At 54.6% G+C, this 20,236-nt stretch overlaps 1 protein-coding gene across 6 annotated transcripts in view; it reads left to right on the top strand.

The window, feature by feature from the left end:
• The window catches only part of Osbp2 (oxysterol binding protein 2), a 154,131-nt gene that overhangs the window by 126,925 nt on the left and 6,970 nt on the right, over positions 1–20,236 (top strand). For 4 of the 6 annotated variants that reach the window (XM_051165172.1, XM_051165177.1, XM_051165175.1 and 1 more), the window contains 6 exons: positions 3,566–3,822; positions 14,780–14,972; positions 15,408–15,525; positions 17,062–17,125; positions 17,349–17,495; positions 18,581–18,826. In XM_051165172.1, coding sequence (XP_051021129.1) covers positions 3,566–3,822; positions 14,780–14,972; positions 15,408–15,525; positions 17,062–17,125; positions 17,349–17,495; positions 18,581–18,826 — 1,025 coding nt within the window. The remainder of the gene's footprint in view (positions 1–3,565; positions 3,823–14,779; positions 14,973–15,407; positions 15,526–17,061; positions 17,126–17,348; positions 17,496–18,580; positions 18,827–20,236) is intronic. The other 2 variants (XM_051165173.1, XM_051165176.1) reach the window with 1 other exon arrangement.

The raw sequence follows: 20,236 nt of genomic DNA, 5'->3' as shown, positions 1-20,236 counted from the left end.
TTGGCTAAACAGAGTCCCCAGCTCAACTCTCTCACCTCCGTGGCAGAGCCACACTTGTTTTCACTATTAGAAAGCTGTCCCTCCTACAGGGACCAGAGTCCGTCCATCTCTCTGCAAGCACTACAGGTTGTTCAAACAGATCACATATATATCATATGATATATGACTCACATATATTATATATCATATATGTGTGTGTGATATCATGAATACACACACACACACACACACACATCACAGATAATAGAGGTATCCCTGAAACATAGGTGACTCCAAGGTCAGGAACCAAGACCTCCCCATCCCCAGAGAGGAGTGACGTGACCCAACTTGTATAGGTGACTAAGAGACGTTTTGGCTGCGAAGGGTCTAAGCAATCTCTTGAAACAACAGGGTAGAAGCTGAGCTCAGACCAGACCCTCAGGACAATGCCACCTTCCCAGCTCACCACTCCTGGCCTGACTCATCAGGTCTTGCTAGCCGCTACCTGGTTCATTCTAAAACATATGACTGGGGTTGGCCCTTGTCCTGCACCATGTCCTGAGTAGCAAAGCTCTTGCCTTGTTGGCAAGTGCTCAGGTAGGCCTCCTGCTCCCACTGTTTCTGGAAAGGACTAGAGTTTTCTAGAAGGTGACAGAGGAGGATTGTTTCTAGGGTAAAAATCCCGCCAGATGTGAGCCGCCTGACATAGGTCCTTCCCAGGCCTGTAAAGATAGGGACAGCCAGCGCAAAAGTAGATGAATAAAACAGAAGCCAAGAACAAGAGCCCAAGGGTCCTCTCTCCTATGACCTCATGGTTTTAGACCACCCAAAGCTGGCCAGGCAGCCCCGCCCCAGAGCTGCTCATCAGTGCAAAATCTTAGCCCACCTCCCTTCACCAGCTCAGCCTCTGAGCAGGTGCAGTCTCTCCTCCGCAGCTGGGATGGCTGCTGTGTGACCCCAGACCCTCAAAGGAACCTGCTTTTGATTGACCCTAGGTCTCCGTTGCTGCTTTTTGTATTAATATAGTTGCTGATTTTCTGCACCAGCTGTATTGATGAGTCATTTTTTTTTTTTAAGTGATTGGATATTTATTATTCTTGGGTCCTCCTTGCCCCTGAGTTTTATTTCAAGTAGAGTTTGGGAATAGAGTATATGGATCATAAAAACCTTAGGACCCAAGTCCTCGGGAGGCAGAGGCAGCAGATCTCTGCGACTTCGAGATCAGCCTGGTCTACAGAGTGAGTCCAGGATAGGCAAGGCTAGGGAGGGAGGGAGGGAGGGAGAGAGGGAGGGAGGGAGAAAGAGGGGGGAGAGAGGGAGGAGAGGAGAGAAAAGAAACTTTAGGACCCTCGAAGCATACAACACAGTACAGGCGAGGGTGCTCAGGGTGTTTGAGTGTCTGAAACCAGGGGTCATGTTAAGGTGGGCATACAACCAGCAAGCTCCACCTGGGCCCTCCTAAGTTGGAGAGCCAGCTGTTGGGCCCAGCCATTGGCTGGGTGTTCTGGTTGTTTGCCCAGGAAGATGGCAGGTGCTTTGGTGCCAGGAAGTCCTCAGTACCAAGACTGGCACAGAGAGATCTGAATATTCTAGAATCCTCTTGCCTGATGGCCCCAAGAAGTCCTTTTTTTTTTTTTTTTTTTTTTTAATATACAAAATAATAGGTGTCACTAGATCATTTCCACACACACACTCACACACACACACGTGTGCTTTACCACTATCCAGCACGCCACGGTATCCTTTCCTGTCCCACTTCCTGATAGTTTTTTTTCTCTCCTCAAATAGTCCCCCTCCTATTCTCATACTTGTTTTTAAATCCATATTCTGCTCTTGAGAGAAAATCGATGCTTACCCAAGTCTGTCTTGTTTTGTTTAATACGATGGCCTCTGGTTCCATCCCGCGTCCCCCAAACAGTATAACTCATGTGTATCTCTGCCATTTGCCTACAATAGAATTTAGGCTTTCTGTATCCTGTCTGTTGTGAATGGTGTCATAAACATGGCTGGTTGGCTCTTAGGTTCTACTGATCACATGCCTGGAGTGACCCTGTCAGTTTCAGGACCTTTTCTGTCCCCCCCCCCCCCCCCAAGACCTCCCATTATAGGGTCATGCTGTACAGTAGCTGAGTGGCCTGGTACACAGCTGCCAAGCAATTCAGAGGAAGCACCATGCCAGTAGTCTGAGTTTGAGTCAAGCCCTTGCTCAACCCTGAGCCCTGAGCCTGCCACAAGGCATCCTGGGAACCTCACTCTTTCTCCAGCAGGAAATAAGGAAGGCCCAGAGTACCTGTCAGTGACTCCTGTGGCCTCCAACACCAGATCACTCTGGGCTGCATTTGTCCTGGCTGGTGGGGGAGGGGCGGCTGGATATCCCTAAGTGGCCTCTGTAACTGGTAGGGGTCCCCATGGCTCAGGCCCTGTGCAGCCAGCCAGCCTGGCCCTGCTGTGAGCTTAGGACACATTCAGAAGAGTGACCAAGTTATGCCCACCTACACATATCTTTCATGCTGTGGGAAGAAATCTGTTCTCTCAAAATATGCATTTTTTTTCTTAACTTGTAATTTTATATCTTGAGCTGCATATTTCCCTCATCTAAGAAAAGTCTTTGCCTATGATTTCTAAAACAAGGCATTTCAGAAAACTATAGCAGACAGGTGCAGGAGAAATCACAGGCTCGTGGCAGCCTCTTGGCCATCCCATGCCAACACTAAAGCAGCTGCAGGGTGGCCGGCTGCCCACAGAGACCCTTATGAACACAGGTTGGGCTTGCAAGACAGGAAGAAACTGTCACTCTTGGGCCACTCTGTGAGTTGTGAGAGGGAACAGGACCCTTCACAGAAGCCCCAATTGACTGCCACAAAGGAGAGGGTGAGCTGGCATCAGCTGCCCTGGTTTCTTACACAGGCTTTCTATGAATAGCTGTGTTCTACAGGGGGGATGGGTGGAGTTTGCAGGAAGAGGGCCCAGAGTGCAGGTATGGTGACAAGAGAAAGTGGCCTTGACTTTGGCATGGGGGTCTCCAGGCAGTCTTTGAAGAGGGGGTGGTGTTGGATTGAGCCTCAGAGGGTAAGTGGGGTGAGACCTTGAAGGACTCCTGGCATCCAGGTATAAGGCTCCCGCATCCGGGGTGCATATGGTGGGAAGAGAGGTCCTAAGCAGGGGTGCTCATGTCTTTTCAGGGAGCAAGGGACAATTGGCATGGCTAGGGATAGCATGGAGTTGCCAGAAGTATTGGCCAGAGAAGTATTGATGGGAGGCTTGCTGTCTTCTTAGATATCTGCGCTTAACCCAAGCGGCCCACTGTGACCTAATGGAGCTGGTACCCTTTTGTGCAGGCAGGCACCTGGAGTCTGGCCTCTCCACAGCACACCCCCGCTACCGTTCCATCTAGTCCCCCTTTTCCTCACACTCGCATTGACTCAGCTGGACATGTGCTCACCAGGCTAAAGTGCAGCACCCGGGTCTAGATCATTGCCGGACACTGTCTAGGGCCCTGGTCACTCCCATGTGGTGCTCTGCCAGCCGCAGCCCAGGCTTCAGAGACTCTCTTGGTTGGCTACAGCCATTCTGTTTCTCTCTTCAGATGATTCTGGGGACGACGACGAAGAGCCTGCTGCCCCAGCTGACAAGAGTGAGCTCCACCACACCCTTAAGAACCTCTCGTTAAAGTTAGATGACCTCAGCACGTGCAATGACCTCATTGCCAAGCACGGCGCTGCACTCCAGCGCTCCCTGAATGAGCTGGACAGCCTCAAGATCCCATCGGAGAGCGGGGAAAAGCTGAAGGTTGTGAACGAGCGGGCCACCCTCTTCCGCATCACGTCAAATGCTATGATCAACGTAAGTGCTCCCACCACCACCAGCTGCCCTAAGGGAAGGCACACCCCATCAGCCACAGGTCCCTGAGTGGGTGGATGCTTGACAGACAAGGCCTCTGCTCTCTGTGGCTCCCAGTTGCTTTCCAAAGCCAGCACCCTCCCACAGGCACCAGCATTCTGTTTATGCCATCTCTTCCATGCACCCACTGTCTTCTGAAGATATTTATCTATTTACTTATTTATCTATTTATTGTGGAGCTGGAGGACACAGAACCTAGGACCTCACACATGCTAGGCAAGAGCTTCTCCATAAAGCTATCATCCTCTACCCAAGGACAAACACGTGTGTGTGTGTGTGTGTGTGTGTGTTAGAGGATGACTTATCAACTGCTCTCTTCTTCTACCATGTAGATTCCAGGTATTGGCATGCTTACTAGCGGAGCCGAAACAGGGTCTTAGTGCAGCCCGGTGTCTTGGGGTGACTATTGCTGTGAGGAAGCACCATGACCACAAAGCAACTCGGGGAGGGAAGGGTTTATTCAGCTTATGCTTCCACATCTCAGCCCATCATCAAAGGAAGTCAGGACGGGAACCCAAGCAGGACAGGAACCTGGAGGCAGGAGCTGATGATGCAGAGGCCATGGAGGAATGCTGCTTACTGGCTTGCTCCTCATGGCTTGGTTAGCCTGCTTTCTTATAGAACCCAGGACCACCAGCCCAGGGATGGCACCATCTACAATGTGCTATGTCTTCCCTCATCAATCATGAAGAAAATGCCCTACAGCCAGGCCTACCTACCTCCCATCTAGCTAGCTAGCTTGCTTTCTTCCTCTTCTTCTTTTGGCTTGTTTGGTTTTGAAGACAGGCTTTCCCTGGCTGTCCTGGAACTCACTCAGATTCAGAGATCTGCCTGCCTCTGCCTCCTGGGTGCTGGGATTAAAGGGGTGTGTTCCTGCAGCTAGATCTCACGGAGGCATGTTCTCAACTGGGGTTCCCTCCTTTGTAGTTGGTGTCAAGTTGATATAAGCCTAGCCAGGATACTCAGGGTCATGTGGGACTCACTCTAGCCAAGGCTGGCCTCACATTTGTCACAGTCCTTTTACCTTGGCCTTCTGTGGTACTGAGGCGCGAGTCATGGCTGCTGGCCTTCAAGGATAGTGTTTTGAATTATCCGATAAAAAGGAGTTGGTGTGGAATCTGGTCAAAGCTTGCATGGGTGGAGAAAGCCAAGGCCTACAGTTAAGAAGCCAGTTCAGTGGGCCTGCTCAGCCTACATAAGGGAGACATTCCTGTTCCTTCCCTGTGCGCACTCCAAAACATGGGGACAGGAGCTATTGGGAGACAGGTAGGGCTTCTAACTTAGTACGCCGGGTAATGGAGCTGGGCCTGCTGAGGCTCAGGCCAGCCTGATCAAAGAACAAGTGACCAAAGTCTACAAGCTGAGACACCTGCCACCCTTCCTGGGCCCTGGAGTCCATGTTGCTGGGAGTAGAAGCCATGACAGTCTTCCCGTGGTGGTACAGATACAGCATTTGGCATATTTCCAATGGCCTTGGTGTTCCCCAGGTCTCCAGCCTGCACACTCGGGTCTGACTGCCACAGCCTCGTCCCACCGCCTCGTCTGGAGGTGCACATCTACGCCAGAGGTGCCCGTCTTCAAGAGCCCACATGGGAGCTGAGGCAGGAGCAGGTTCTAGAAACAGAGGCTGCTACAAAGAATAGGTCAGGGGTCTCCAAATATCGCCCAGAGGGTATCAGACTAGCGAGCAACAACAGGCAGGTACCAGTGCCCAGAGAAGCCCCAGCTGGGGGACGAGGCCCTGCCGCTCAGAGGTCAGGGCAAAACCTAACCACCCAGCACCCCTCGCTGCCTCCTCAGTCTGTCAGCAGCATGACTGTGGGACAAAGGGCCCTCACCACCACCACACCTGCTGGCCTGGAGCCCAAGGCTGAGCGAAGGAGCACCCTCCTTCAGACACCTTGGCGATGTGTGCCCCCACATGCCTATGCCAGTGTCTGTTCTCAGACCTCACTGTGCTCAGGGCTGTGGCCAACAGCCAGGGATAAATGCAGTGCGTGGCTCCCATGGTCAGGCTGCCTCCACTCATCGTCCTCTTTCTAGCTCATAACCTGCATGGGCCCAGGTCAGTGACCCACCAGATGCTGGATATGTAATGCTGTGTGTGTTAGTGTATATATGTGCAAGAGTGTATGAGTGCATACGTATGGATGTATATATATGTACACAGTATTGAGTGTGTTTGTGAATGTTTACAAGTGTGTGTGCAAAAGCATGTGTGTGCATACGAGAGTATGTGTGTTTGTGTACAGGAGTGTATATGTTTGCATGAGTGTGTGTGTGCACAAGTATGTGTGCGAGAGAGAGAGTGTGTGTGTGTGCACATGCGTGCATGAGGGTGTCCTGCTGCCCCTGTCCAGATCCCATCTATTTGGGAGCCACCCCTGCCTGCACTAGATGGAAGCTTCTGGGCCTCAGGAGGTTTGGCTTTTCCAAGATGGTGGTCCGGGCAGTTGGCCGTGAAATCTGCTACCTGGTACCAGAGTCTCATCTGTGTTTACAAAGCCATAAAACAGTTCCTAGGCTAAGTGCATAATGGAGTGTTTTATGGGACACACACACACACACACAGTGCCCCAGACTTGGTTATGAAGCCTGTTTCCACTTCTAGCCCCCAAGGAATCATGGGACAGTCTGCCTCAAGTGGTATGAGCTGCACCATGGTGTGGCAGGTGTGACCCTGACCCAGGGCATCTCATGAGGGAACAGGGTGAGGGATAGCTCACAGGCTAGCCCAGAGGCCCACCTTGTCCCTGGGGAGCTTCATGACCAAGGTCTGTTCTAGGAGGCGTGTTTGCATGACCTCCAGACCAAGCATCCAACTCCTCACTGGGTGCTGACGGGGTCACCCCTGGCCAGGGGTTGGCTTTCGTTCTGAGTAGGACTCAGCCCTAGTTGTTAGAGGCTGCAGTTCTGGCTTGGAATCCCAGCTTTGTGACTCTGTAGCTCAAGTGACTTTTCTGAGTCTTGCTTTGCTCTTGGATATAGCCACCACCATGGTACTGACAAGGTAAGCACGTGGTTCGGGAGCAGGAGCGTAGAATACCTGTGCTTGCCTAGGCTTCAGATACCAACCGGCCTCTGACTACTGTGGCTGACTTCCTACCTAGATTCTCCTGGAAGGCTGGAGATCAGAGCTCTCCAGCTGTTTGTGGGCAGTTGGGGAGGGGCAGGGAGGAACAAACAACCCTTTCCCCTCCCCCTCCCTTCAAATGAAGCTTTAAGAAGGTATTCCTCCCGCTGTGGAGGACTGCCTGCACTTTGACTGCCCACCTTGCCCCTGACTATGACACTGGCTGAAGCTTCCAGCAGCCCACACCTGTCTGGAACTCCCTCTGCACTGACCCCTTGAAATAGGGGAGAGTCTTCCCACCCAACCCCGCTCCACCCCACCCCACCCCTGGCCTTGCAAGTGTCTGTGTTCTCCGCGCCACTTCTGACTGTGTCTGGGTCCTAATAGAACAAAAAAATGAGACCCAGTTGGCCCAACAAGCCCTGCCAGGAACACCCCTACCCACCCACCCCCACCCTTGGCCCAATGCCAAGAGCCAAACACTGGCTGCTTCCCCAGGTTGAGCCTGCCGCTTCCTGCAAGGTGATGGCAAATCTGGCATTATTTGGCCTCTGGAAGGAAGGTCCTTTACACTCCTGAGAGGAGTCGGGTCATAGGGTTTTTTTATTCCAAACTACCAGTGGGACAAGTAAGGGATGTCCCTCCAACAGTTCCCAAAAGTCCAGACTCTGTGGCTCATGGTACAGGCCCTTGTACCCACTGTCCCCAAAGGGCAGGATAGCGTTCTTACCTCCTGCCCAATATGCCTCACCCTGTGTTTGAGGACACCACAGTGCCTTTGCTGGTGCAATGAAACCCTGTTACCTTCAGTGACACTGCAGTCATGTGGTTGTATATACCCTGCCCAATGGGTATATAACCACGGCTGTGCTAGTGCAGAAAACACGCAGGCTCTTTGTGCCCCTGGAGCTCACAGCTAGCCAACCTTTCCTAGTGATGTGTTGTCACACACGCATTAGTAGTGGACTTACAAGGTGGGGTGGGGTGGGGGAAATCTGTCCCATCTGAGGAGCCAATGGAAAGAGAGTTCCAGAAGTCAGTCCAGGTCCAGCCAACCACACCTCACACGAGAGTGGCTCTTGGGTGCCAGTCATGGACACCTCTATTCCCTGGGAGCAGAGGGCAGAGGCAGTGGCTGCAGAACGGGCCCTGGCGGGACAGAGGCAGGCACAGGGTCATAGTGCTGAGGTGAGCCCTGGCCTCTCTGATTCCAGGGCAGTCACAGCCTGCTGCCTCAGGGAAGAAAATGAGCCCATACCTCCCATTGGCTGGAAAGGGCGGGCAGGACAAACCCCCTCACCCTCCCACCCCCATCCCCCCACCCTCCGTGCCGCCTCTCCTGCGTGCCCTCCACTTACTCAGACATCATCCCTGGCCCATGCTGCTTGCTTCCTATGCTGGTCAGCTGTTCACCATAGCACTTGACCCGTACTCCCTGAAAGGGCAGCATCTTGGCAGCCCCACGTCCTGTAACCTCTGTGCCTGCTGCAGGGCCCAGCACATAGGACTTCAGCAAACGACAGGGGCGGGGGGGGGGGGGGGGGGAGAGAGAAGATGCCAAGGGAGATGGTTAAAGGAAGGGGAGCAAATGAATGAATTGCTTGGCGGCTGGCAGAATTCCCCAGGGGATAAATTTTCGGCTGATAAAAGCCAACCCAGCAAATTCTGCTTGAATGCTTGCTTGGTAACTGTGAATTAGCCTGCTGCTTAAGGGAGAATCTCACAGCACTAGGAGATTAGCCAGGGGAGGGGGGCTGGGGGGGGCCTGGGGAAAGTTGTGGAAGAGCCCCGTTGAGAGGTGCGTCATCAATCTCAGCATAGGGGCATGTCCTCATCGCCACCGCCACCACGCCTGGGAACCGGGCTGCACCTCATAGTGTAGCAAAGTATGCCCTGTGGCATCTGGCCTGTGGTATGGGGGGGAGGGTCACTCTGCTCGCTTGGTGGCAGCAACAGCCCTCCCCTTTTCACCTAAAACTTTGTTCCTCACAACAGCCGTGTGAAGTTGGTGTCACTGCAGCTTAATTGTCGTCATCGTCCATATTTAGTTGGGGGCCCAGAGTGGCCATTTTTGCCTGTCTTCCTCTCAGAATGAGCAAATGAATCTGGTTTACATTTGAACAAATCTTCCTGCTTGGAGAATGGACTGTCAGTGAGACAAGGACAGGCACTTGGAGATGTTTCATGCATCCTGTGTTGGGGGGCGGAGGCCGGGGGTGATACCAGCATGAAAGCCTGGTGCCACTCCAAGCTGAGGACTGAGTCGGCTGAGATCCCTCTTGAGTGGGAACAAAGGCCTTCAAAGCGCAGGCCCAAGCCAGGAGAATGAGAACTTTTACAGCCTGACACCGACGCTCACCCCAGTTCCAGAGGGATACCCCAGAATCTTTCCCCAGAACAAGGCTCATGCAGACAAAAAAGTGGGCAGAGCTGGCTAGAGGGAAGCCTGCCACCTCCCCCCACCCCCCTCCACCCCCTACTAAAGGACTGGAGGCCAACCAAGAACACAGCAGAAGCAGCCTGGAGGCGGAACTGACAGTGGACTCGTGTCTTACAATACAGACCCAGGCTCCTCCAGAAGAGCTGGCAGGAGTAGTAGGGGGAACCCGGAAAATCTTGACACAAGGATGTTGGGAGAGCCCACAGGGTGGAGGCACCTGATGGGCTTGACCTGGGAGGATGAGCTAGTTGTAAGGGGAGACATACAAGGATGGGACGTTAGTTAGGGCGGGCGAGTAGGTGCAGGCAGATGCAGAGATCCAGTCCCACCTTTGAGGACTGAGGGGCACAGGAGGACAGTGACAGGAGGAGCCACTTGCTACTGGGGATGGCTGGGATGTCCCCAAAGCCTCATTTGACTCACCAACCAGGGGGGGGGGGCACATGGGCTCCTAGGCCGGGCCAGCAGGGTATGGGCCGTGGACACAGTGTTGCCCTGGTTCTCCTGGGACTGAGGAACAGGCTCTTGCTAACTGACCAGCATTCTGTTCCCGACAGTCTGTTCACTTCAGGTCTGGGGAGGTGGACTAAAAATAGATTCCAGAATTGTCTGAAATCAGCTGGCGAGCCAGCAGCCAGATGGCGTGCGTTCCTGCCTGTGAGGGGTGAACTATTTTGAATATGGAAAGGCTATTTCAGAGTTTTAATTGAAGCACAGAGCTGCCTCCCCAACACTCAGCATGAGTCACAGCCAGGAGTGCCCACCTGTGTCAGGGAAGGTCTAGTAACCAGATGGGGCCTGTGGCAACGCGGCCCCCTCTTGCCTGTGAGGGTACATTCAGGTGAGGGCTTCCTGTATGGGCCAGCAAGCTACTCAGTCTTCAATGGGAGGGCAGGACCCTTTTGGTCCCGGTGTGTGTGAGCTGTAGCCAAGTGAGACGGGGCCACTCGGACTGTGCCTCTGCCCTGCTTGCCTATTTACCATCTTTGAGCTCCCAGGCCATTGAAGGGCAAGGGTATCTTCAGTAATTCAGGGCTACACGAGGATCAGTGTGGCAGCCAGGCAGCCTCAACCCCAGAATCTTGGGGAGAAGTCTACCCAGGAGCTTAGACACCCAAGAACCGCTGTAGAGCAGACATGGGGTACAGGGCAGGTCCTGGCAGGTCATGTTCCTCCCACCCAGGGTTGTTGGAGCCTATCATGTGCGCTGGTGGCTGAAGACAGAGAGCGCCAGCCACACAGACTAGACCCTCCCTCTGGACAGTAACCATCTCCCACCTATGTGGGCCCCATAACTGCCCACCCTAGCTCTCAGGACTCCTCTGATACCTTTCTCCTACCGTCAAGGATGGAGATAACCATGGAGATTGGGTTTTAGAGTGAACACTGACATCCACTACATAGACCCTCCCATGAGCCTGAGAGGCTGCCCCTGCCCCCGCCCCTGCCGGTTGAACCCATGGCTGCCTGTGTGAGGAACTGTGGGAGGTCACTGGCAGGATTAGGATTAGAAACAGCAAAAGCGATTAGAGCCTGTCCTCCTCCTGGGTACAATGGGCAGAGGTTTCCAGGTCAGAAACTGTGTATCCCCGCCCCCACATGGACACCTGCTAAGGAAGGAGGGTCCCCAGTAAGGTGAGCAAGGTCTGGACTTTCCATCCTGGATCCAAGTGGAGCCAGGCCAATGTGGGAGGCCTGCCATTTTAAAAGTTTTCACTCTGTTTTGGGGCATTTCAATAGGTTCCGTGACTACCTCACAGGGACCCCAGAGCCATAGCCATGTTCCCTTGTCACCCTTTCACAGCCCTGGGGAATTGGAGGGAGGGGCAATGCTTGGGACTTGAACCTCTACACCCATCCCAAGGGACTGTTGGCACCCCAGGTCAAGGTCCTTCATCCCACAAAGAGGCTGAGTTCTCAGAGACAGAGGGACAAAATAGGATGAGAGAAGCAAGATGCTCACAGGGGGCCCTGGCTCCCAGATGGATTCTGTTCACCTTTTCATCCAAGGGTTCAGGATGGGAGCGGCCCATGTGAGTGGGAGATCTTGGGTCAACCTGTCTCCTGCTGGTGGGTGAGAAGGAACTTTCTGGCCCTAGATGGAGGTGTGGCAGAACCTCACAGGAAATGTGGCCGTGTCCGGCCTTGGCAGGGTCAGCCAGGCTTTTCCTACCCAACCCCCACCGTGCTCCCTCACCCCTTCCCCCTTGCTGGGCCCCAGGCTTAATCCAGCTTAGTGGACACATCCCTTAGGGCATTGCCCAGCTCAGCATTCCAGGGCAGCAGCAGGGCCAGGCTGCCTCTTGTCTCTCCACGGTGTGGCCAGGATGAGGCCTGGAGCAGGCCAGTGGCAGCAGAGAGGACCCTGGGAGCTGGGGATGGAAACCAGGTATGTATGTTGGGGGGGCCAGAGGGGCACATGGGCATGTGACTAGGGCAGCCCATCTGAGGAAGGAGACCCACCAATGCAGTAACAACGGCCATTGAGCCAACTGTGACACTCTAGGATCTGCACCTACCCACTCTAGCCACGTGGCTTAAATGAGGCCCAGGTAGCTGTGGGGTGTCTGACTAACCATCTTCTGCACCCATGGGCCCTGTGGGAAGTGCAAGGGAGGCAGAGGTAACATACAGCCACGGTATGGCTGAGCAATCTGCTGCCCTGTCGAGGCAGCCTCTCTCCCCAAGGCCAGGGCTGGGAGCTTCAACGTAAAGATGACTTACTCCCAGCATCCTTGTTAGTAAGCATCTCCAGTCCACCCTTGGAAGACCAGTGGATCCCACGTGCTCCATGTCACCAAGAGGTTTGGGGACAGCAATAGAGATCTTGCTTCAACAGCATAAGCTAGCGGTACTGGCTCGGTGCCCTGGAAGACACAACGGGTGACTAGCACAGGGACTCAGATCCCCATCCCTGTACTTGCTAGAGAAATGGCTACCCCAGTGCTTGTGAGCACGCCCCCTACACCTCTGAGCTACGCCTGCCAAGTAAGGGGTCAGGAGTTCACTTCGGGCAGAAAAGCTCCCTGGTGAGGGAGGCATGCAAAGACTGGGGAGGAGCGCCACCCAGGAGGTGGGGGAGGGGAATGCTTTTTGCTTTTGTTTCCAGGAAGCCCACACTGCATGGCCTCTGATGCCAGTTTATGGGACTCGTTGGCATGACCTTCTTGGGCTCCCATTTGTCATGGTTTGCTTTGTGCCTCCCTTAGGGGGTCTTGTTTTAAATCTCATGAGTTATAAGCAAGAAAACAAGTATTCCTCCATGTCACTGCTCACTGACGTGACTCAGGAGCCCTACAGGGTGGCAGAAAGTGAGTGGGGCTGAGCAAGGACAGAGGCAAGGGGCCGTCTGTAGAGCTGCCAGGATGCCCATACATGAGGAATCTGGAAAATGAAGTGTCTATGTGGAGGGTAGGGCATCCTAGTGGGAGGTGCTCAGCTATGTAGAGGGGACAGATTCCAAATCCCAACCTGCTTGTTGACCTGGGTAGTGCCTTGTCCCCTCAGAGAAGGGACTCTCTCTCCCCTCAGTCAAGGGGCAACAGGGAAGAATGTGAGGAAGCACCCATCAGGGCCACCCTAGAAATGGGAGTGTTTTCCTCTGAAACACTGAAGTCCCATCACATTGTAAGAGGGTGGATGTCTCTCCCCACTCACCTCACAGGGCTCCCAAAAGAGTCTGGATGTTCCTAGGTTACCGAGAAGGCCACTGTGTGCCTCTCCCCTTCACTGCTTCTTACTCCTGGGCCAGAATGAGCAAAGAGGTAGCTGTTGCTGTAGCCACTGGGCCAGCTGCCACTCTGTCGTCATGGTGACATGAGCACAGGCTCTGTGGACACTGTTGTCCCAGGCTGAGTGGCTTTGCCAAACTCCATCCCTCCAGGTTCCTGGCGTTTTCCACCCCATTCTTCTAGTTCCCTTGGGTAGCTCATGCTGTGTCTCCAGGTCAACCTCCACCTCTTCAGATCAGCCCCGCCCCCTCCCCATCAGCACAGGTCTTAGCAGGGTGGTGGGTGTGCGGGCGGGGGAGGGGGGAGATGTCTAGGAGTGTGCTGTTAAAGGAGTGACGTCATGGTGACCAGCTCTCAAGCGTTATTACACTAGATCTCTATGGGGAAGCCAGGAAGAGCAACACAGCTCAGGCTGTCCCTACGGAGGGTTAGAGACAGCTGAAAACAGGAATGCCACCTGATGCAAAGCTGTGGGGAGTCGACCCACCTTGGTCCGCCCCTGCCGCCTAGAGGGGGCCCCCAGGTCACGGCTGATCCTCACCTATTTCCATCAGTTTGGGCCTCAGCTAAGTATTCACAGGGCTGGCACGCATTCTCCACCACTCTCTGCCACTCAGGAATTCCCACGGGAAGGGTTGGTATGAACGGAAACAAGCTCAGGGGCGTGCAGCTGCAGCCGAGTAGACCTGGCCTTAGTGGAGCTGGGTGATTCCTTGGGCTGAGTTAGAGGACCGGTCTGAAGAGCCCAGGGACCAAGGGCATGAGCACTGGTGCCTGGGCAGTGCAGACAGTGGCCTACAAGGTCATAGCTAGAGTGTGTGCCCTCAGAGCTCTGTGTCCCCACTGTCCCTCCTGCATTGCTCCCCACACGACGCCCAGTGGTCTAGTGGGTTGGTACAACAAGGGTTAGGGGAGCAGTGCTGGGGGCATGGCGATTGAAAGCACTCAAGCATGGGTGGGGCCCAGCAGCCACGCCCCTTTTGCCAGGTTAAAGGTTTCCTGAAAGGGCAAGTCCAGTGGTCCCTACCTTAGACTCCACCCCCCTCCAGGGATAGCTGAGGCCAACCCTGCTGCATAAGAATGCAGGGGATTCAAAACAGGCTGTCTCAAAACACACCACACAGAGACTTGCTGGAAAGTTCCCCCTCCCCTTTTTCTTCTGTGTGTATCACTGGAGGTCCAACCTAGGGCCTCTGTCACTAAGCTATAGTCCCAACCCTCTCTCTACTTTTTGTTTCAAATTAGCGGCCTATAAGTCACCCAGCTTGCCCGGAACTCACTCTATAGCCCAGGCTGGCCTCGAACTTACATTCTTGTTTCAGCCTCGCATGTAGATGGAGTTTTAGGGCGGCACCACCACATTCAGTCAGTTCTTCTCAAACAAGGCTTGTTAGCCTCTTTGCCAGGAAGTATGTGGCTTGCTGTCGTTCTTGACCAAAGCCAGGGACTAGTCTGAGAGACTTAGGCTACCTTAGACCACCCTGGGGGCCCAGAACCCAGTAAGGATGCCGTAGCAGACAGCTGAGGTCCTATCTGCAATGAGCAATATGGAAAGACGGGACGGTAGGTTGAGCATGCTCTTAAACAGGAACCTGGCTGGGGCAAGCTGACCAAGCCACCGTTTAAAGGCTTCCATGGCCGCCCATCCTTCCCCAGGCCTGCAGGGACTTCCTGGAACTAGCGGAGAGTCACAGCCGGAAATGGCAGCGAGCTCTGAGTTATGAGCAGGAGCAGCGCGTCCACTTGGAGGAGACCATCGAGCAGCTGGCCAAGCAGCACAACAGCCTTGAGCGAGCCTTCTGCAACACCCCCGGCGGGCCGGCCAACCCCAGCAAGAGCTTCAGCGAGGGTGTGTGCGCGCGCAAGGCTGGCGGGGGGCGGGGGGTGGGCACACTCCAGCCTGCCCCCCTCCCTCTTCCCAGCTAGCTCTACTGTATCTCTGGGGTGAGGGGGACACCCATAAACCTGTCCCTTAAAGTGACCTCATGTGGGCTTGTTCTGAGGAGTGCAGACTGCCCTCCGTGGGGCGGTATGTGTCATTCCTGTCATAAACTGGCAACCCTCCCCCCTCCCCCCCCCCCCCCCCCACACCATGTCTAAGTTCAAAGTCCCAAATGCTCAGTAAGCCTGGCTGTTCTCTCTAGGGCATGGCTGCCCAGGGGTCAGGTGGCTGCCACAGGGCGGGGTGGCCAAGGTCAGGTGTCTGAAGTGGGGGCAGCGGAGACCAGCAGATGGTGTGGGCTCGGTGAGGCTGCAAGCTGAGCGGCTGTGTGTGTGTGTCCAGGGAGCTTCTTGACCTCCAAAGGCGAGAACAGTGAGGAAGATGAAGATACCGAGTACTTTGACGCCATGGAAGACACTACATCCTTCATCACCGTGATCACCGAGGCCAAGGAAGACAGGTAGGCGCTCCCCGCCCGAGCAGCTGTGGCCGCAGTAGCCTGAGAGGAATTCCCCCTTGCTGGGTCAGCCTTTCCTGCTGGTTCTTAGACCACACCTGGCCTTTTGAGCAGCTGTGCACTTGGAGCGTTCTTTCCATCTTAGGCAAGATAGTATTGCTTAGGGTCTGTTGTCTGTTACATCTTAAAAAAAAAAAAAAAAAAAAAAAAAAAAACACCCTGACTGGTTTGCACCTGGAGGTTGGTCCAGGTAGTGGCTGGACCACTTCCAGGCTGGAGGGACAAAATGGGGGAGGGTTAGAGCCATCAAACCCAGCTGCTCAGGACAGCGTCATCATGTGAGCACAGACAAGATCCCCACTCCCGTTTTTTGGAATCTCCAAACCCGTTTCCTAGATTCCCCGGCAAATATGCAGTAGTGACCAGCGAGGGTGTCCGACTCTCAGGTCCGTTGGAAGGCCCCACAGTGCAGCTTGTATTGACAGACAGATGCAGCAGACAGGCTGGCCAAGAGTTCTGGTCAGGGGGCTCAGGCTGGTGACAAGTCCCAGCCATCCTTTCTTGACCTGAAATTCCATGGACCAGCGTGCTCCGTCCCAGTGTCCTCTGGGGAAAGGGCTGTCTAACCAGCTGTATGTGTGTAGCTCAGAAACTCTATTTCCTGGGAATATTAAATGTAAAAAAGAATGAAGAAAGAGGGGGGAAAAAGCTGGGTGTGGTGGTACACCTCTTTAGTCCCAGTGCTCAGAAGGCAGGTGGATCCCTGTGAGTTCAAGCCAGCCTGATCTACGAAGGGAGTTGCAGGCCAGCCATGGCTACATAATTAGTTCCTGTCCAAAATAAATAAATAAATAAATAAAAATAAAGCTAAAGACAAAATACCTTACAAGTATTTTAAATCTAGGCCTTGCTAGTGTGCCACCTGACCTCCCTTCCATTCATCTCCTACAGCATCGATCCCTATGGTTCTGCAACCAGGGTGGTCCTGTTATCCTCAGCCCCAAGGGCCCTGGGCCCCCTGCACATCTCCTGAGGCCCTAGAGGCCTAGCTGACCCGCACTGTCTGTCCATAGGCTCCCTCAGCCTTGCAGCCCCTGCAGCCATGGCAGTCTATCCCACAAGGGTCAGGAGAGCAGGGGTGCATCTGACCCATTCCCGGCACTTGAGGAACCTGCGTGGGAAGTAGATGAAGACACACACACTTCACTCTGTGGGATGCATGGGCCCATGGGGCTCCTGCAAGGCTCTCCCAGACATAGCGCTCACCACTTACTGCTTCTTGGATCCTGGGTACAAGGACCCTAGGCGAGGGCTTTGCTGTTGCACGGGACTTCAGTCCTGGGAGCTACCATGGTGGTAGATAGGGCCTCTCCATGTCACTGCCTGGGTCCCTTAGCCCTCATCTCGGTGTCCCAAAATAGACACGGATAAGATGCCTTTGGGCTACCCTCGTGCCTCAGCTGCCTGGATGGAGGGTAGTCAGGGCCAGAGATGGTTATCAGAACTTGTCCATAACTTGCCTCCCTTCATTTCCTGCAGAAAAGCTGAGGGTGGAACTGGGCCAACCTCTGTGGACTGGACCTCATCAGATAACGTACGTGAGATGGGAGCAAGACGAGCCTCGTCTTCAGGGTTGGGGAGGTGTCAGCACTATACGCTTCAATGTCACCTTTGGGTCCCAGATCTGCCTCCCATGTGGCAGGCAGGAGTGGCCTCTGCCCTTCTCGCCAAGCAGTGTACCAGCCTATGGCTTACCGCCAGCTCTTGGAGGGTCAGGAGCGTGGAGCTCGGGGACCTGCTGACAGCCATGCCTGCTTCTCTGGCAGGTGTTAGATGGCGCCTCGTTCTTGCCCAAGGATTCATGCAAAGTCAAGAGGCGAGTCCGCATCCCTGACAAACCCAACTACAGCCTTAACCTCTGGAGCATCATGAAGAACTGCATTGGCCGAGAGCTCTCGAGGATCCCCATGCCGGTAGGCACCTCTGCGCAGGAATCACGGGGGCTCCCGGGATGTGATGCACACGAGACTTTGGGGGTGTTGTTTTTCTTTATGGTACCCAAGAGGGTGTGTCACGGGACGGGAAACAGGGGCCTTCAAACTGTGAGGGAAGGAGCCAAGGCAGAGTTCTGTGTGGTGAAGGGCTGGAGGAATCCCAGACGTCCTCATCGTGTCCCCACTGTCCTCATGTGGTTGATGTGGGTGGCAGAGATAGGTAGGTTTTAGGGGCTGTTCTTGGTCCACTCTTGGCAAACGGAGACTCAGCAAGGTTATACAGACACCCAAGAGTATCTGGAGTCCTTGAGTCACTAAGATGCAGTATCATCTTCACCAAGCGCGGGCTTGGGGGCTTCTGGCTTGGGGGCTCCTGGCTTGGGGGCTCCTGGCCAGCCAGTTTTACTGTGTGACGCATGTGCTCTTCCATGTCTCTGATCTCTGTGCCCACATTGCCCAAATGAATCATGCATGCACGCATGCGTACACACACATATACTCGGGCATACAGACAGACACGCGCGCACACACACACACACACACACACACACACACACACACGCGCGCGCGCGCGCGCGCGCGCGCACGCGTACACACACCCCTGGAGGGTAGACAGAACAGGATAATGTTATCAGGGAAAACTCGCCTTCCAAGGGACCGTAACCTTAACTTACCTGAGGCTAATGGGGCTCACCCTCACCCATCTGCATAGCACAAGAGCCCTTGAAAGAACACTTGGTTTGTGGTTCCAAACAAGGGAGTATCTACGTCCCCCATCCATGGACCCCTGGGCCCACTGTTTCTAGCTTTGAGCCTGATGGTCCAGCTCTGGTCACACCTGATGCAATGGCTTTCACAGAGTTGACATCCTAGTGAGTGACGAGGGACAGTGCACATCATCAGGGTGGCACATCAGCAAGCGACATGTGCTGAGGGCAACATGGAGGCAGGAGACACTTGACACGGAACCTCGCTGTAATGGTGCCACCACAGCAGGGATGTCCCTCGGGGGTCTGAAAAACCGCAGGGGCACTCTGACAGCCACCCGCCTACAACACACACAGGTGAACTTCAACGAGCCCCTGTCCATGCTCCAGCGACTTACGGAGGACCTGGAGTACCACCACCTGCTGGACAAGGCGGTGAACTGCACCAGCTCAGTGGAGCAGATGTGCCTGGTCGCTGCCTTTTCAGTGTCCTCCTACTCCACCACGGTGCACCGCATCGCCAAGCCCTTCAACCCTATGCTGGGGGAGACCTTCGAGCTGGACCGTCTGGAGGACATGGGCCTGCGTTCCCTGTGTGAACAGGTAAGGCCAGCACGGGAGGAGAGCCCGGGGCGATGGAGTTGGGTCTGGCGAGCCCGGGGCGATGGAGTTGGGTCTGGCGTCGGGAGGGAACAATGGGGCTAAAGTAGTGGGTCGTTTAAAGGGGTCACTGGAGAGTCCAGGCCAGCTGGAGCATAGGACACCACTGGGCTGAAAAGGGGCAGGCGGGAGCCAGGGTGGGGAGCACATTGGGAATGGCACTTCCCTGGTCAGCGTCCCCTCCACCACTTCCCATGAAGATAAGTCAACTATACCAGGTGGTCACACGGCAGCCTGAGGCTGAACCAGGGCACCCCTGAGAATCGAGGGGCCTGTGTTAGAGCACTGCTCTGGCTCCACGATTGGCCAGACCCTGGAAAGTTCTTGGCCTGAACCCCACATTTCTTTGTGCAGCCAGTGGTGAGTGCCCTGGAAGTGCCAGGTGTGTTTCAGGCACTGAGACACAGCTGAGGCTGGAAGACACAGAGCCCTTGTCACGGGGCGGGGTGGGGGTGGGGTTGGGGTGGGGTTTGAAGGGTGGGGCACAGTATGCCAGGTACATCTAGCTGTTTAGACAGAGTGGTCAGGGAAGCCATCCAGGAAGCAGAGGGTCAGGTGGAAAGAGAAACATGGTCAGGAAGCAGGCCGGCAGGCATCTGTACGCCCGTGCTGACTCTCTCTCTGTGGACAGCAGCTTGGGAGAGCTGGGAGAGAGTGAATGGGGGTGGGAAAGCGAAGCTGCTGGGTGCATCTTTGAAAGGAAAGAGAATTTGCTGAGGAAGCAGTGAGGAATGTAAGGAGGGGCATGGGAGAGTCTATAGCATTCAGGTGAGCAGCAGGGAAGTGTGTGTGTGTGTGTGTGTGAGAGAGAGAGAGAGAGAGAGAGAGAGAGAGAGAGGCAGAGAGGAGAGAGACTGAAATGAAAATGTCACAAGGCAACAGGACCTCGCCTTGGGCCCACATCCCTGACTTGCCCATGAGGCTGACTCCAGTTGCATATGTTAGCACCCCACTGTGGGTAGCAGCTAGGCTCAGGGGCGGCACCTCCATCATTCAGGGGCGGCAGGCAGGTTGTGTCTCTGTACTTTTGACGCACAGAAGGCATACAAGTACCATTCGTGGAAAGAGACAATAATCACAGGAGAGTGTTGGGCTCACCAAGTCCCTGAGGGAAGCTCACAGACAAGGCCAGGTCACGAGACCATGAGGTGCTCTGCAGAGTAAAGAGGCTGGGCCAGGCAGAGCCTGGCAGTGTGGGATCGGGGGTGGAGGGGTGGGAGATGAGGGGGGAGGAGAGGAAACAACCACGAAGAGTTGATGTCAGTGCCACTCTAGGTAGAAAAAGGTCAGCACACGAGTAGCCTGGAGCCAGGGTAGCAGTCAAGGGTGTTCTGTGCTATGACAGGAAGTTCT

Source organism: Acomys russatus, chromosome 22 (genome assembly GCF_903995435.1).
Source record: "Acomys russatus chromosome 22, mAcoRus1.1, whole genome shotgun sequence".
In the NCBI taxonomy this organism is placed as follows: domain Eukaryota; kingdom Metazoa; phylum Chordata; class Mammalia; order Rodentia; family Muridae; genus Acomys; species Acomys russatus.
Note: the sequence above shows the minus strand (reverse complement) of the source record. Positions and strands in the feature narration are given on the sequence as shown.